The sequence below is a fragment of the Neltuma alba genome, unplaced genomic scaffold (genome assembly GCF_004799145.2).
Source record: "Neltuma alba isolate B1F8T4 unplaced genomic scaffold, ASM479914v2 tig00011336_pilon, whole genome shotgun sequence".
NCBI lineage: Eukaryota > Viridiplantae > Streptophyta > Magnoliopsida > Fabales > Fabaceae > Neltuma > Neltuma alba.
This window is the reverse complement of record NW_021636038.1, coordinates 74,331-93,172: the sequence shown is the minus strand read 5'-3', so window position 1 is coordinate 93,172 and position 18,842 is coordinate 74,331. Positions and strand designations below refer to the sequence as shown.

At 33.3% G+C, this 18,842-nt stretch overlaps 1 protein-coding gene and 1 pseudogene across 1 annotated transcript; both read right to left on the bottom strand.

The window, feature by feature from the left end:
* Positions 1 to 2,331: 2,331 nt before the first annotated feature.
* Positions 2,332 to 18,419, bottom strand: LOC114712092 (probable glutathione S-transferase parC). Its single transcript, XM_028896558.1, has 3 exons — positions 18,415 to 18,419; positions 3,522 to 3,838; positions 2,332 to 2,846 (listed from the first exon to the last, which is right to left on the bottom strand). The coding sequence occupies exons 2-3, from the start codon at positions 3,834 to 3,836 to the stop codon at positions 2,502 to 2,504; spliced, it is 660 nt and encodes a 219-aa protein (XP_028752391.1). The 5' UTR covers positions 3,837 to 3,838; positions 18,415 to 18,419; the 3' UTR covers positions 2,332 to 2,501.
* On the bottom strand, positions 9,073 to 9,637 carry LOC114712091 (probable glutathione S-transferase parC; annotated as a pseudogene).
* Positions 18,420 to 18,842: the final 423 nt, after the last annotated feature.

The window sequence follows — 18,842 nt, the reverse complement described above, 5'->3', positions numbered from 1 at the left end:
GAAATCCTAGTATTATATGAAGAGGAAAAGGAGAAATTTGCTTCCATTTCACCTTTGACGGACTGATTTACAACTTTTCTTTTTCACCTCCTGGTCTCGTCTCAGTTTAATCATTTCATTGTATCAACATAGTACAGTGTAGTTTTGATTTTAAAAATAAATTAATACAATTTTTTGTCCTTCAAATTTGTCTTCATTTTAATTTTGTCTTTTAAGTCATAAATCATATGTTTTGGTCTCTATAATTTAATAAAAACCTGTCTCATTTTGCCTCTTGAAAGACCAAAACCCGTGATTTAAAATTTTAGAGATCAAATCAAAATAAATGTAAATTTGAGAGACTAAAATCTATAGTTTGAAATTTAAGGGATAAAATCAAAATGAGTACAAATTTAAAAAAAATAGAACTTTTTAGTAATTATCTTTCTTCTTTGCGACCTCACAGTAATTTGCCCTTGTGTTTAATTTTATGTTCACTAACTTATTCTTTAATATTTTGAGTAAATTATAATTATAATTTAAAAATTATAGTATATTTTTTATTTAATTAATTCTTTATCATTGAAGTGAATCTTTAAACTGTGAATGAAATTACCGCATCATGTTAAGATTTAGTTCTTAACTTAATTAATTGCATTTGTTCTGGTCAGAGTGAAAAAACCGCACTACATTTATTGATATGTCAAGGTTAAGGTTATTGTTCTATATTGTAGGAAAAAGTTGTTTGAAACAAAAATAAGAGAAATAGTTTCACATATTTAACAAAGCAGTTGTAACTCGTAAGTTTTAAAATAAACAAAAATACGTAGGTCAAATTCTTTGTATCAATTATGTCAAGTTCTTCAATTGTACATAAACATGTGTTCTTTTTTAAATTTCATGTGACTTTATAATTAAATTATATTAAATGTTAACATTTCAAAAATATAACACATAGTCATATATAATTAGAGAATTTGATATAATAAATATAAAAATTTTAACATAAGTATTGCACTAAAATAAAAATAAAAGATATTGGCTTTTGTGTTTCCATGGTATTAAAATCCAACTGAATTAACCGGTCTAGTCTAATCAGGCATTTTATATGGATTGATCGGTTATATACATACATATATATATATATATATTAATTATCAAGTCTGAAATGATATCATTTTGAGTTAAAAAAAAAAAAAGCAGTCCAATCATATTTGTTTGTCAGCACCTCTGTAATATTATGTGTAGTTTTTTTTTTTAGATTTTAAGAAAATCAACATACATACTTTATAATTAACTAATTTAATTTTTTGTAACATCTTTAAATTAATTATTTAACTTTTATATTATGGAATGGAAGTAATACGTACAATAACTGAAAAATAACACGATTTTTAAATCAAATTTTATCTTGCCCTTTCTAAATTCCAACTGAAATAACCACACAATCCCCACTAATTATCAAATCACAGAAGTCATAGCGGAGAAATTGATAATTTCAAAGCAAAAACTTAATTACTCATTAATCAATTCAATATGCACTATCGGAGATTAGAGACTGCTAAGACAAAGGACCTGAAAACAAGCAAGTTGCAATTTGAGGTGCCACAAGTCAAAAACATTTAACATATACAACTACTACAAGTATAAAAAATAGATAAATATGACAAACAACGTAAATTTAAGTATTATATTTAGAACAAAATCAAAAATTAAAATATCTCTTACATTAAAAAGCAGAGGTAGCATTTCTCTGTGATCCCATTTTCTTTCCTTATCTTGCATGCTTTGTTTAATTTTGTCCTTTATTCATGACACTGTCGTTCTATTGAGTGTAGTTGATACTACTTCTGATTCTCTAGTTAAGTAATTTGAATAGATTAAGAGAATTAATTTAGTTATTGATAATAAATATGTATTTTCTTTTTTAAAATACCCTTGTGAATAATGTGTATTGATTAAAATTATCATTTGATAAAATTTTCAACATGTATAAAAACTACCTTAAAAAAATAGATAAACATGAGAGATAAAATAAATTAAAACTTTATATTTAAAACTAAATTAAAAATGAAGCCGGAGCAGTAATACTGATAAGAGAACTTGAAAACATGACAAGATACCTATTTCTCCTTGTCAAGATTCATTGAGAAAGGGTACCCTGAAACTTGCGTCGATAAGGAATACGGGGTTTGTTTTTCTTTTTCTTTTTTAGCCAGAAGGGAATGCAGGTTCAGGCACAGGCGCACGGCAAACGTCAAAGCCCTCAAGATGTGTAACTACGGGGCTAATTCGAAGGAGCCGCACTTCCCACGCCTTCTTACGCATGCAGGTAAAGTTACAACATTGTAATAATGACTGACAACACATAATGGGTATAAGAGACCAAGTACCAATACAACAGCTACAAACACCTCACAGACAAATGTAGTATGGCCCACCAAACTGCCATATTATTATAACACTACTATTCAGAACGTGAAGCCAATGATCCCTCGAAGATCATTTGTCTCCTAATGAAGCTACTCAATTCCAAGCCTCTTTCTCCTCTGAAGCACAAACTCATAGACCTTGTGCTGATCAGGAAGAGACTTGGACACACTCTCTTTCTGCATGCATCTTTTGGCCCAAGCAATGAATTTGGGGCACTCAGCCTCTATCTTGAAGTTACCAAATGTCTCATAGGCTTCAAACCAACTGAAGAATGGAACAAGTGCTACATCCACGTATCCAAGATTGTCCCCTCCAAAGTAGGGCTTGTCTCCCAACTGTTCCTCCAACAACTTCAGGTACTCCACGAACTCCTTCTTTGCAGCTTCTTGTTCTTCTCCTTTGGTAGCCCATAGTCTCCTTCCCACATCATGTATCTGTTTCAAGTTGAGAACTTGGTCATGAAATGATAGACGAAGGAAAATCAAACAGCAACAATGCCCTATTTTCTCTTAAAGAAACAATACTATGATGGGAAAAGAATCAGCCGCTCACAGGTTAGTGTGCTTTCTCGCCAAAATTGAAAACAAAAAAGCATCTATATATGTATGGCAAAGATGACTTTTAAAGACACCTTAAAACTTTATAGAAACATGCAATTATTAGTACTGAACCAGAAACATTTTGACATTTAAATAATTATCCGAATATGCTTTCCTTCTTGTCCTGTAAAATAATGCAGAGGAATATAAAAACAGGACTTTCTGAATGAGAGAAATCAGCCCCATAAGTTGGTGAGATTCAGCAAGTACGATTTCCCATTTGCATTCAGACACAGGAGAAATCGACACGATTTGCAGAATCTTTTGGGGAAAAGGAGCTCCAATATTATATATTATCCATATTTTATTCAATATTCACTCAGCCATGCAAAAATCGCCAATTTCACTTCTAATATTCCATCAAAATCGTCCGGATCAAAGCTAATGAGCAAACAAGAAGTAATCCAGTGGAAACGTTCCATCAATTGATCAAAAAATGCGAAGAAATAACAGCAATCTGAAAGAAGTTAAAGTGAAGAATCTGAAAAGAAATGAAGCGCAGAAAAGAACCTTCTTGTCAACGAAGTCGGCCCAGAATCGAGCTTGGGCTCTGTGATAAGGATCGGATGGGAGAAGAGGGGATTTGGTGTTCCAGACCTCATCAACGTACTGCACAGCAATAAGAGACTCACAAATTGGTTTGCCATTGTGAATGAGAACAGGGATCTTCTTGTGAATCGGGTTCATTTGAAGAAGTAGAGGGCTCTTGTTCCTCAGGTCCTCATCTTTATACTCATACTGGATGCCTTTCTCAGCAAGTGCAATTCTGACCCTCATCCCAAAGGGACTTGGCCAGAAATCCAACAGAGTCACCTCATTTGCCATTGCTGCCAGATAAAACAATAACCAAATGCTCAAGAAGAACTAACGATTGAGAGAAATGCAGAGGTGAGAACTGAGGAAGAAGGGCCTGGATGCCTCAATTTATAGGCTCGGAACAGTCACACTGGGGATCCCAACGTATGCGCGAGGCGGCGCGGGAATTCCAGGTCAATAAAGCATAAACAAATACTCAAACAAAGACTCATAATAATAATAATAATAATAATAATAATAATAATAATAATTTAAGTATAACATTTCGTTTACCGTCTATAAACAAGGTATTATAAATAAGACCGGAAAGTAATAATAATAATAATAATAATTTTTGTCCCATTTAGTTTCAAATAATTAATTCACAAATAATAAAAAATTAGATAAAAACTAATAAATATGTTTAAAATATTATACTTTTGTTGCTAAATACAATTTAATAATAAATGAGAAAAAATATTAAAAAATGTAGGAAGATATGGTATGATAGATTATGACAAATAAGAGGAAATAAATCACTGAGGGTAAAATTAAAAAAATATTAAATATTAAGAGAAAAGAAATCCAATTAAAACTTAAAATAGATAACATTCTTGTCTGAATTTAAAACATCTAAATAAGATAGGAAGAAGTAATGATTAAAAATTATAACTGTTTATGAATTAATACAATTTTTTGAGTTATGAGGCAAATTTATTTATCAACGCGAAACTGTTATAATTGTCATTTAATAATAATGGAGAGATGCGCCTTGGGAGGATACTTCCTCTTTTATTATCCAAAAAATTTATTAAAAAAAAAAGGATCCCTCCCCAAAAAAGTCTTGACCTGTCCTACGGAGTTCCATGTTCGCCACCACTTTGGATAATTTGCACCTCTGTGTCATGGCTTCCGTCAGCATATTCTCCCTTTTTGACTTTTCTTCTCCCTTTTTTTCATAGGAGAAAAATGTTTTCTTTTATGTTAAGCTTGATAGGAAATAATATTTGATTTTTAAAATATTAAATTAACAATAGTTAAGTTTTAAAAGTGTTAAGAAAAGGGAAAAAGTATATATTTAGATATTTAATTTTATATAAATTTTTGTTTGGCCTCTTAATTTTAAACATTTAACCTTAAAATCATTAGTTTTCATAATGATTTTTTGTATTAAACATGGTTGATTTAAAATTAAATTTAATAAACATTTAAATTTTTTTTATCAATATTCAAAATCTCAACATCATTGTGTTTTAAACAGTTTTAAGGTTAAAAAAGTAAAAAAAAAATTTTTAAAAAAACTTAAAAGACCAAATTAAAATCTTCTATAAAATTAAAAAACTGAAAATATACTTTACCCTAAAAAATAAATTGCAGATCTCAATCATAAACTAACAGTTGTATCTAAAACTTACATATTCATTTATAATTGAAACTTTTAAATCTACAGTGGTTTGAATTAATATTGATATCTATTTTTTTAAAAGAAGAACTGAGCATCTAACTACTACTCCCTCTGTTCCTTATTATAAGAGACATTTGATGCTTATAGCATGTTCCTATATATAAGAGACACTTACAAGTTGTCTCTACTTTTTTGTGTTGATTTCCTATTTTACCCATATTTATTATCTCCAACTCACACTCTCTCTTCCTCCCACTTCTCTTTCTTTTAATAATTTAATTGTTCTCTCTCATACTCTCTCTCTTTATTAATGAGGGCATTTGTGGAAAAAAATTATACTTTTTACACATTGATTGTTTTTAACTAATTTTAACTATTTTTTTTAGCAACGTAATTCGGTTATTCGTCTCTTATAATAAGGAACGGAGGGAGTATTAGTTTACCTTCTCGAGACCTAATTGTCGTTGCAAGTTTTATTGGCATAGTAGATAGATTAGAATATTCCAATATAACTATTTATAATATAGTGCCACTATTTTGGTCCGCCACTATACTATTTATAATGTATATAATGAGTAATTGACTTAACAAAAACTCTATATCTCTACCTCTACGAGCTTCAGAGCTATGAGTATCAAGAGTTTTATTACCATATCGCACCATTTAAATCTAATTTGAATGGTTTTAATTTTTTTCTCACTTTCAATTTTTTTAAAATATTTTAATATGTATAAAATCTAAAATAAAGATAGTATTTTAACCACAAATTTTAAAAAGTGATAAGTACCATAACTCATATCAGTACAATGAGCACGGAAATTAGTTTTGACATGCATGCATAAGTGAAAGCTTTTATGGTTTAACTTGGCTGTTTTTCCATGAAATTTCCATTACACCTACGAGTACTACTGCTTTAAGTTGGATGTGTAGATTCTAATTTGCTCAACATAATAAGATAGTACTTTAAATGTTCAGCTGCACACACACAGACACACACAGACATATATATATCCTTAGACTATTCAATTTTTCCTGTTAAAAGAAGACCTGATGATTTCTTCTCTGGCTTGTGCCCTTCATGTCCTAGCTCTCCGTTGTTAATACTGTACATTATTATTTAACTTACCTTTATTTATTTTTCTAATATCGATCATTTTGTCTTTCTATAAAAGAACTAAAACCCTATAATTTGACAATACGAATGAGTTTGAAACGACGAGTTTTGAGGGCTGCTTTCAATATCGGAACAGAAGGTGATCGATGCATGTATGTGTGTTTGTGTTGCCACTGCCTCACAAACAAAATATAAGTATCAAATTTTTAAAGCGACTTGGTCCTTTTAACAGCTACAATTGAATTTGTTTAACCATTTAATATAATTTTTTTATTTTTATTCCTAATTAGTTGGAGGTCTTTCTCATTTCTTCTTTTTTTTTGTTACCCGTTCTTTCTTATGTATGTCTTTTTACACTCATTCTCTTTTCTACTGACCCTCTCTATCAGTAAAAGTGTTTTACAAGAAAATAAGTTATTTTTTTTATATGTATTATTTTTAATCAATTTTAACTGACCCTTCAGTCATATATTTTGAGATAGACGGGCTATACTCCCCTGGTCCTATTTACAGGGTAAAAAAAGGATATATTTTTTAGTCATATTTATAGGACATTGGAGAAATTTTTTGTATAGATATACAATTTTACCCCTCATTTATTATTATGTTGACTTTATTAATATAAGGTATAATGTATATTAAATAGAGATAAAGCTGAAAAATCATTAAATTTTAGATGAGATTAATAAAGTTTAACGTTTTTCTTAATCTGTATAAAATATATTGAAAGTACCCTATAAATAAGATTAGAGAAGTACATCAAAAACCCTGATGTTTTAAAATGCCACGCAAAGGCTGATGTTTCGAATAGTGGGGTCCAAATGCAACGTCTCGATCTGGCTTTAATTGTTTTAGATAAGTGGGGCGTAATTAATAGAGACCACTTGCTTTCGGAAGTGCAATAGCAGTTAAGACCGAAAAAGGGGTGCAATTGAAGCATCAATTCTTGTCACCGAAGTCATGAATTTGCTGAACAAAGCACTCATGGATATTGACGTACTGTGACCTTTGATAAGATCTACCGGTAATCGGCAAGACATAGGTGTAACTGTTTTAGCCCCGCCTCCCCTTATCACTAACTGTTAGAGGTGAGGATCAAGGCCGGCCTTTCAGGATTGGCAGGCTTAAAAGGGTCAGCCCTCCAGGACTGAAATTTTAAAAATACCCCAATTTGTTAGGCTCGGCCCTTAAGTTACAAGGCTTAGGGCCGGCCCGCGGGCTTTTGGCCCGTTTAAGAAAAAAAATACTATTTTTTATATTTATTATATTTTTTTATAAAAAATAAAAACAAACCAATAAAATTATTTTAAAAAGACATAAATATGAATAAGATTAAGTCACAAATATAAAATATGATCATATATAAATATCCATCAACATCCAAGAACATCTAAAACATTCATTAACAAGATAACAACATCCAAAAGTTTTATCTATAGTGCAATTGTGCAATAAATAAACACTATCATTAATCTTTTAAAACTTCATCATCACTATAATTAATTACTCTTCTTCATAAGTATGCTTTTCTTTCGTAACAAAAATATCAAGTTTTTCTTCTTTATAGGAATTTTACTTTTAAATTTTACAATCTAGCTATTATTTTACTTTAATGTGAGAAACATTGTTGTTGAAACTCATGAATTTCTAATTCAAATTATAGAATCACAAGTTATATAAGTATAAAAATACTCTATTATCAAATATATATAGTTTAAAAATATCAACGCATATAATATAAATCAAATCATTATTAAAGTCCAAATTAACCTATTTTTTAAAAATTTAATTGGATAAATTATTGTCTAATACTAAATTTAATTTTAAAATGATAATAATAACTAAATATTTGAAATATTATTAACAATGTAAAAAATTAATAATATTATAATTATATGAAAAAATTTTAAAAAACAAAAAAAATTATAAAAGGGCTTAAGCCCTCGGCCTTCCAGGGCTTATTTCCCATTTGAAAAGAAAAATATCAAACCCGACCCTCATAATTTCAGAGCCTAAACGGGCCGGTCCGACGGGCTCGGCCCGTTTTCCCGGCTCTACACCGTGCTTGATGCCTCCTTCAATCTTTCACTGGTTTTCGCCAGGTGGCTCATGACCCATGTCGATCGTCTCCACTTTTATGCTGTTGTCTTCTCACAAAGCTTACACACAGGCTACTTACTCTGCTTTAATTCCTCGTACCCTTGTCACCTTGTTTCGAATCAATGGCCATTTGACAAATTATTACGAGGTTTCATCTTGAATAATAATGATATTATGATGATGATGTTGGACAAGTTGCGAGGAAGACAACCGCTTTGGTTCTCCCAAATGCTTCTTGTTAAATCACCAGTAAACTCCTAATAAGCTAGAAAACGTTTCTGTGAAAACTATAAAATTATTATAAGTTCCTATAGTTTGCAATGATTATAAGAAAACGATATATTTTACGCAGCTTAAAAAGAAGTAAATGGACATACTCAAAAGTATGGTAAACTATAAAATTTACTGTAACCTAACAACGCATGAATGATAAAAGGAAGATATGAATTGTTCATTGAAGATGACAGGTCATAAAAGGCATAACATGAGGAGAGGATCCAATGCCCCTACTCAATACAATGACAAATGACCCTGGAGATTAGGGTCCTAAACTGACTCAGTCATCACTAACAACAAAATTTTATTAACTCGTCACTCATATTATGGCCTCACAGCCACACAGAAGATCGATAATTATTTTATCACTGCTAGGTAAGCAGGGCCTTGCATCTAATCTCCAAAAGGAACCGAAAGACTTTGTTTTGGTCAGGAATATACTGGGACACACTCTCTTTGTGCATACACCTTTTGCCCTAGTTCACCCGCTTGGGAAATTCTTCCGAGATGCTGAAATTCCCACGTCTCCAAAGTGTAGAAGCGAACATAGAATGGAATTAGAGCCACATCCACCAGCCCAAACTGAAATTCTTTTAGATGTAGTCTGCCCAAAACCTGGCATGAGCTCGCTCGTATGGATGAGAGGGAAACAATGGAGATTTTTGGCTCCAAGCTTCGTCAATGTACTCAACTATTGTGGGCGATTCGGAGATGGGTGTTCCGTTATGAATTAAGACGGGGACTTTCTTATGAAGAGGGTTCATCTGCATCAGAAGAGAGCTCTTGCCAGATAAATCTTCTTTCCTCGCTTCGTACTGGATTCCCTTCTCGGCTAAGGCACTTCCGAGTTCTGACTCGTATCCCGAATGGGCTTGACCAAAAATCAAGTAGAATCAGATCATCTTCTATCACCGCAACCTCTACTTTCGCTTTCCTTTAGACTTCTGGGTGTGTTGATGGCGCTGTTCCCTGTAGTAGTATTAGGCTTCCTTGTTGCCTTACTCTGCCATCCATCGTCATTGCTTGCGTATTGTGGACCTATAGTTACTTCCCCGCACAATCCATTTTATATAAAACAAAATTTTTGGAGATTAACTTGATCAACTTTATTTTTTAAAGACACTTGAGATAAGCGTAATTTCTAAGGATTCAGTTAAAATTATGGGATGAGAAGTTTAACATAGAAGACCTTTGGAGGTGAAGCAATTAGTACTTCTGCAGGAAAAAGTGGTTCTTATTACAAGACCAGGTGATATCCCATAACTGGCTCATTGTCCGGAAACTTGGGTTTTTTTTTTTGCGAACGTCAGCATGCCAATGAAGCCATTCTCATGTCCTGGTGATTCATAATGGTGTGTTTGTCAAATCCTTCTACAATACAGGTGTAGTTTTTTCTTGCAGGAAAGTAGCAGATCTGGAGCGTATTATACAGGTCTTGTCATAGATGCATTCATCTGATATGTTGTAGCATTTAACTGGTGAAGCAACCATTGTGGTAACAAGGATATGCTTGAACAACAATGCCCCTGGTCTAGGTTGGAGAAATTATGTTATCCTTGAAAATCTACAATTCTCAAGGAACTGTCTAAGGAGCCACTCGTGTAGCTGGATCCCGAGAGAGGCACACTCTGTTGCTGATTGGGTAGCTAGAGCTTTTTTGACTGGGTCTTGCCTGACTGATTGGGTGATGAGACCGCCGCCTCTTTTGCATTAACTTATAGAATCTGATTTATGTAAAGCCCAAGCTGATGTATGCTGATATTTGTCTTGCTTTATGGTGATCTCACAATACTTTGCATTGTTGATCTATTATGGAATGAACTGGCGTTGGCCAAAAAAAAAAAGGGCAGCAAGAAGAGAAACTCTTTCGGTTTTTTTTTTTCCTGAACTTTTTCAAGAACTTGGTTATGGCAGACTATCTGATGATTTGTTGTATTTAACCAAGTCCTTTAGAAGTCTAAAATGCAGTGGTGTGATGATTAAAAAAGTTAAAATTATGGGAGAATTTTAGTCATCCTCCACAAAAGAAATTTATTTTCCAACATCCAACAAAATTCTGAAATTTCATTACATCCCAAGAATGAAAATGAAACTAAACTTTATGGGTGCAAAGGCATTACTGCCCTTCCTCTGATTGTAAAAGCACTTGTTCCTCTTATGAATCACTTAATTTCAACTGTAAATTTTCTTATTTTACTTGTGAATCTTAATTTCCTAGTTCAATTTGTAAATGACCTTATTCCAGTTGTAACTAGCCTTATTTCTCTTATGAATTACTTTATCTTGGGTGTAAATTTACGTATTCGACTTCTGAATCATAACTCCCAGAATTATTAGAAATGCTAGCTCCACCCATAAATGGCCTTACTCTAATTGTAAAGGATTTTATTCCTCTTGTGAATTAGCTTATCTTGATTGCAAATTTCTGTATTCCACTGTCAAATTCCAACTCCCTAACTTATTGCGAATGCTTGCTTCACTTGTAAATAGCCTTACTTCAGTTATAAATAGGCTTATTCCTCTTGTGAATTCTTTTATTCTGCCTGTGAATTTGCTTTTTTTGTTTCCATCACTGCAAGGGTTTTCACCCATAAAATTTAATTTCATTTTAGTCTAAAGGGTGCAATGAAATTTCATAATTTAGTGGAGGTTGTTGGAAAATAACTTTCTACTGTGGGGGCTCATTGAAATTCTTCCTTAAATTATTTTCTTTGAGAAATAAAGCGAGGTAAGCACATCCGCACGTCTAAACTCTAGGCACAGACATTCTTCTTTTTCATTTTTGCTGTCAGTGGAGCATCTTGTGTTTTCAAAGGATGGATGTCAATTAAGTCTGGCCCATGACAAAGCCATCATAAAAGGAGACAAACAGAAGAAACATAGAAAAAGCAACCCACGAATGATGCTCATTCCGACTTTCGTATAGAAGCCTCTTATGAAGGCCCAGGCTTATTATAATCGTTAACGTATTTTTATCCTCGTTGGCTATCTCATCTCAATAAACATCCCAAGATTTATTTAATAATGATATAACACATTATTTTATTGTTAGCTACGTCTTATTTAATAATAAAATAAAAATTGGGTGCGAAGAATATTCTTGTGGTGGTTATTTAGTTATTTATGATGAAAACAATTTTTGAATAATGTTTGAGATTCCCTCTCTTGATTACTTGGACTTCATAATGCTCTTTTAATTCTAAATATAATGTTCTCTTAATTAAATCGCAAATGTCAAACGACTATGTAAGTTGATTATTTGAAATTAATATGTAGAGAATTTGATTTTATTTTAATTTTCAAATATAATCTTGCCATTAAATGATTAAAATTTAATGCGTAAAAATACAACTATTTCAATAAACAAGGGTACTATGAGAAAAAAAAATTTAATATTGGAAATAAGAAGAAATGAGACCTTGAATTTTGAACAAAAAGAAAACCCTTAAAGAACCTTATATTTACGAAGAAAGCAATGGGCAACATGCATGTGCAATGGATAATGATGTTCCTTGTATGCCTGTCTCTTTCTTTTGTTTTGCATTTTGTCTTTGTCTCTTCATTTGGAAAAATTAATGAATAAAAAGCGTACATAATATATTTTTATAGGGAAGTGCACAACGATGTACTAGTAAGGCGCTTGGCTGTGGTAAACTAGATATGATGAAGTTATTATTTCAATGTTAATTACGCAAAATTACATGTAATAGGCAGTTTAACGAATACAAAAATTTGCAATGTAATAAAACCTCAAATTTTTCTCCCTTCTCAACGAATTGAATCCTACCTCACTGTCCTCAAAGCTGACACAAGTAATCAAACATCAATAAGACAAAAAATTAGAGAAAGAAGTAATAACTATTGTTAGACTATAGATCACTAACTATAAATTGCGTGCTTTTTATATGTTTATTTTCTTAAAGAATCGTACGTGCAACAAGACAATATACCTTGTCTTTGTATTCAAATTTAAATAAAATCAGTTTTATATCGATGTTGCAACGACAAAAAGCATATAAAGTTCACCAAGTAAAAAGAAACACTGCACGCATGGTCAGAAAGAGTCTACAAAACAAATAAAATATTACTTTCGATTTTTAATATAAGAGCTAGTTTAATATTTAATTTAATCATGAATATAAAATCTCAATCCACTTTGCTTCTTATATTTATCCATTTTTTCCTCTAATGAAGCACTTATAGTAGTTGCATATGTTAAATGTTTCACAAAATGATAGTTCTAACTAATGCACATGATTAACAATGATATTTTAGAGAAGACAATATCTTTTTATCACAAATAACTAACTCAACTAATTTTTTTAATATGATCACATTAGTTAACTAGTTCTTATATTAAAGAAAGGAGATAGTACTAACTAAATAGGAGAAGATGATTCATCTGCCAAACGAATCTTGAATGAATACAAATATGAAAAAGACAAATTAAGTTTGGACGTGGTTTTTTGTGTGGGCAGAGATTGAGTTTGGTGGTGACATGGCATTGATAATAACATAGACGTAAAAGGGAACACGAATCATATGTTAGAGAGGACCAAGTGTAAAGGAAATAGGTACGTAGCTACCTTCAACACTTAAATGTTTTTTGAAGCTTGCTTATGTATGCATGCCTACGCAAACAACGGGGAAAGTTTGCCGAGGTTGCCTTCTGTATGGGCACCCTCTCCCTTGTGTTCATTTCATCACCCATCATCTCCAAACTTCTCTCCATCGGCCGGCCTCTCCACACAAACATATGTACTCGCATCAGATCACTGAGTGAGTGAGTGCACGTAATGAAAAGACAAAAAGAGTTTCGATCGGATCCGGCAAAAGGTTTGGCGCAATAAATGAAGATGAATTGGATATATATGGAGGGAGGCTCACGTAATGTGACCTTTTGTTAGGTCCCAAAAGCCAAAGGGCATATTATATATCCAACAATGAAGGATTCAAAACCCTTTTGGAGATGCAGCTGCCCTTTCGCTCCCCAACATATCGTCGTCTTCTATGACTTTCTGCCCAAATTGCTTCCCCTTTCCATATTCACCTTCCTTGTGCATACATACGCCCCTAGCTAAGGGCTATGCTCGTTGCATGTATACATGTATGTATGTCAGCGTGTAGGTATGCATGTAAGCGGATCCATGCAAATGCAGCTTCTTGTGTGTGTTAATTGCAGCACCTACAGAAGTACGTATCTCCACAAGAGAGACCAATCGCGCGTACGTCATGCTTACGAGAAACCATAGTGTTTTGGCATGCATTTCTAGTTGACACGTGAAGGACCCTCCAACTTCTAATTAATTCATTTATTGCTCCCCCACTACTATAGTTTTGTCCTTGATGATTTTGTAACTTGTCACTAAAAAGTTCTTGTATTGATAACCAGTCACAATTCTTTTTCAAGTTTAATTAAACGTGACATTAATTAGTTGTTGTGATCCTACTAGACTACATCTAACACTTGCTAACTGTGATTTTTGAAAAATGTAGCTCATTGCAGACAAGTTTTTACGGCTAGCTAGCTACTTGAGTCTCTGCTGGATCCCGTTTTTGTTTTAAAAAATCTATTATATGTCGCTTGTAATAGCAGTTTTAATTTATTACCCAAAACAATGGGTATTGCACATCTAGCATCATTATAAGCTTGCTGTGTACCTTGGTTCTTCAATATAAAAATTTGATCAACAAGGTAACAAATTGAATTAGAACACACACGGGGAGGATAAACATGCAAATAAATATAATTCTTTACCAACTCTTATATTAAAGGCGGGAGGGGGTATTATTTTCTCATGGAATTAATGTGTTTTGGATATTTGTAAAGTAAATCTATCCGTGATTCTTATTATAAGAATTAGTTGACTAATTTGAGTAGACTATGAAAATTTGTTAAGTTAGTTATTTGCAATGACTGGGTGTTGTCTTTTCTAAAGTACCTTTGCTAATATAAGAGCTTGTTTGAATTTTATTTTGATCCTAATTATAAAACCCTAATCTATTTTGTCTCTCATATTTATTTATTTTTAAAGGTAGTCTTTGAAATAATGGTAGTTCTAACCAATATACTTAATTAGTAAGAATATTTTAGGAAAGACAACACCTACTTAATTATTACAAATAACTTACTTAACTAGCTTCTTTAATTTACTCAAATTAGTCAACTAACTCTTACATTAAGGATGGAAGGTATTATTAGCTAAAATTACCATTTAATTGAACATTTAACATGTGCAACTACTACAATGATTATTTTGTAAAAAAAGATAAATATAAGAAACAAAATAGATTGAAGTCTTATATTTAGGATTAAATCAAAAGTCACACTAGTTCTTATATTAAAAATCAAAAGTAATACTAAGATCACAGATGTGAGGAAAACGTGAAGACATGATGAAAATATAAGTAATGGCGAAGCAGGTATTTTTTGTTTTTGAGAAAAATAATGGAAATAATATTAATTCTTGGACACTTCAATGAATGAGGGTCCCCTTGGAACTGCTATGGTTTTGGTGCTTCCCTGGCAGTAAGGAATTTGAAGGAGGTTTGCATTAAATGTAGACCTTCTTTAGTGTTTCTTATGGAAATGAAAAAGCATCAGAGTTACATGAGAAGAATTAGGAAGAAGTTGGGCTTTCATAATGAACTCTATATGCATCCCAGAGGTAGAGTGGTGGATTGGCAGTCTGGTGGAAGGTTGAATTGCAATTTGATTTAGTATCTCGCAGTTCAAATATTATTCACGCTAAGATTTCTTGCACAAGTGAAGATGTACCTGATTTCCTTACTCTGGTTTATAGACGTCCAAAAGAAGTTGAGAGGTATCGGGTTTGGGACAGGTTGACGAGTTTGGCTCCTTCTATAAATGGTTCCTCGCTGTGTGTTGGGGACTTCAATGAAATTTTGAACCATAGTGAGAAATTGGGGGGAAATCCAAGAGCTGCTAGGAAGATTTTTGGGATTCCATAAAATGATTAGTGACTGTGAATATATGGATTTGGAGTTTAAAGGTTCGAGATTCACTTGGGCTAATGGCAGACTAGGAGTGAATCATATCAAAGAAAGGATACACAGAGTTTTTGGAGATGGTGACATAAGAGAAAAATTTCCAAGAGCAATGGTCTTTCATTGTGAACCTGTGGGATCTGACCATCACTTATTAGTGGTAGACCTAAACTATTGACAGGAAAAAAGCCCCGGACTATTCAGATTCGAACCTTATTGGTGTGAGCATGAGGAATATGATGGGGTGATTTATAGAACTTGGAATTCTTATAAATACTAGATTTGTAGTGTTGCAGATGAATTGGCTTCAAAACTGGTGAATTGTAGCAAGGCTTTGAAGAAGTGGGGTAGAAAAGTTTTTCCTAATAAGAGGAAAAGGATTGAAACTCTAATGAGTAAATTTGAAGAATGCAACAAGCAAATTCTTACTAAGGAAATTCTGCTACAAAAAGAGGCAATCTCTTGTGAACTGGAAGAGGTATGGAGATTGGAAGAAAAATATTGGCATTAGAGATCCAGAATTAAATGGTTAAAGGAAGGTGATGGGAATACAAAATTCTTTCATCTCACGAATGTCCAGCAGAGGGCAAGAAACAAAATCTTGAGATTGGAAAATGAAAGTGGCAGATGGTTGGAAGAGGATTATGCTATAGCAGAAGAATTTACCAGTTACTACAGAAGCTTGTTTACAAATTCTGGGGAGCGGAATTTCTCTGAGGCAATCAGATATGTTGACTATAAAATCTCAGAGACTGATAATATGCACCTAATGAGAGCTATAACTAAAGAAGTCAAGCCAGCTTGTTTCTAGATGGGAGGGAGGAAAGCCCCTGGTCCTGATGGTCTCATTGGGCAATTTTTTCATTGCTCTTGGGAAATCGTAGGAGATAAGCTGTTTGAATTGGTGAAAAATTGTGTAGAAAATGGTGTCTTGATTGATCCTATCAACTTTACTAATTTGGTAATGATTCCAAAAATTGATAAACCTGAAGTAGTCACTCAGTATAAACCTATAAGCCTTTGTAATTGTTGTTATAAAGTGCTTTCAAAGGTCTTGACTAATAGAATGAAGTCTTTGATGCCGAAGATAATATCTGAGAATCAGTGTGCTTTTGTTGAAGGAAGAATGATCCATGACAACATTATTCTGGCACATGAGGCTTTCCACTATCTGAAAAGAAGGAGGGGAGTTAACAAATTTGACTTTGCCTTGAAAATGGACATGAGCAAGCCTATGAAAAAATTGAATGGGATTTTCTTCAGCATGTTATGTTGAAGTTGGGTTTTGAGTCAAGATGGGTTGCATGTATCATGAGCTGTGTTAGATCAGTAAGGTACTCAATAATGCTTTCTGGGAAAAGAATTGCAGAGGTGATTCCAAAAAGGGGATAAGACAAGGTGACCGTCTGTCACCTTATCTTTTCATCTTGATTGTGGATGTGTTATCCAACATGATTGAGAAGAATGTGGAAAGAGGTGAACTTGAAGGCATTAAATTGAGTCATTCTCGTCCAATTCTGTCGCACTGCCTTTTTGCAGATGATTCTCTATTCTTTATGAAGGCTTCAAGGAAAAATTGTAGAAGGTTAAAGAAGATTTTTGCAATGTATGGCAATGCCTCTAGACAATAGGTTAACCTAGAGAAATCTGGAATTTACTTTTCTGCAAACACTGATGAAAATAGAAGAAACTGTGTTTGTAGATGGCTTGAAATTAAAGAAACTAGAGATCCAGGGAAATACCTTGGCCTCCCTATTATTTGGAGCAAGTCAAAGGCTGAGTCATTTGCTTTCATTCGTGATAAGATGATAAAGAAGATTCAAGGATGGAAACAGAAATATCTTACTCAAGCTAGAAAGGAAATCTTGATTAAGGTTGTGGCTAATGCTGTTCCTGTTTACCCCATGACTTGGTTCAAAATGCCTATGAAAACTTGCAAAGAGTTTGATAGGCTTATCTCTAGATTCTGGTGGGAGAAGGGTTTGGAAGGAGATGGGATCCACTGGAAAGCATGGGATATCATGACATCACAGAAGAAGAAAGGTGGCTTAGGATTCAGAGACTTTGCTGATTTTAATCTAGCCATGTTAGCAAAGATTGCGTGGAGAATAATCCAAAATCCTGATGCTTTGTGGGCTAAAATGCTAAAGGGCCTATACTTTCCTCATTCTGATTTTCTAGATGCTAGCAAGGTTAGGAGAGCTTCATGGGGTTGGTCTAGCATCTTAGAAGGCAGGGATTTCTTGAAATAGAATCTAACCTGGAGAATTGGAAATGGTAGGAAGGTGAGGGTATGGGAAGATAGATGGGTGGGGGAATGTGCTTTGAAGTGTTCTAGGGAAAATAATTCTTTTGACTCATAAATGTTGGTTAGTGATCTCATGGAAGATGGACAGTGGAAGAATGAGCTCCTTTATGGACCGTTTAATGTTAAAATAGTTCAGAAGATACTACAAATCCCTTTATCTTCGTTGGAAAGAGGGGATAAACTAATTTGGTCAGGTAGCAAGAATGGGACATATTCTGTGAAGACTGGATATGCTGAGTTGAAAAATGGCAAGTGCATTACTAGGAGGATGAGACCTGAGTCTTCCTATGTGATATTGGGTAGACTTTGGAGTGAATTTTGGAAGCTTAAAGTACCTCCTAAAGTTCAGCATTTTATTTGGAGAGCAGCACATTGTGGCTTGGCTACAGCAGAAAACTTGTTTTGTCCAACCTCCGCCCCCTCTTGCCAAACTCTTGTCAAATGAGGGGTCTTGGTTTGGTACTGCTTGCACTACAGGATTAGGTCAGTTTGTTGGGGAGGAAGTTGGTCGAAGGAGTACTGATGCAACTGGTTGTCTTGGCAGTTTGGATAGAACTGGTATTGGTTAAGGTGCCTTCTTGCTTTTAGTTTATCTCTGTGTGTTTTTGTTTTTTTCTTCTCTCTTCTAACTAGTACTTTAGGTTCTTGTTTGTGTTTTGGTTCAGTTTGTGTGTTAGGTTGTATTTCTAGGCTTTCTTTGAGTGCTTTTTCTTTTTCAAGCCTTAAGTGGCTATTAGTGTGTGTATCTGATTTTTTTTTGAGTATTAATAAAATGGACTCTCGTTTTGGTCCCAAAAAAAAATGAACGAGGGTCCCCACTGCATG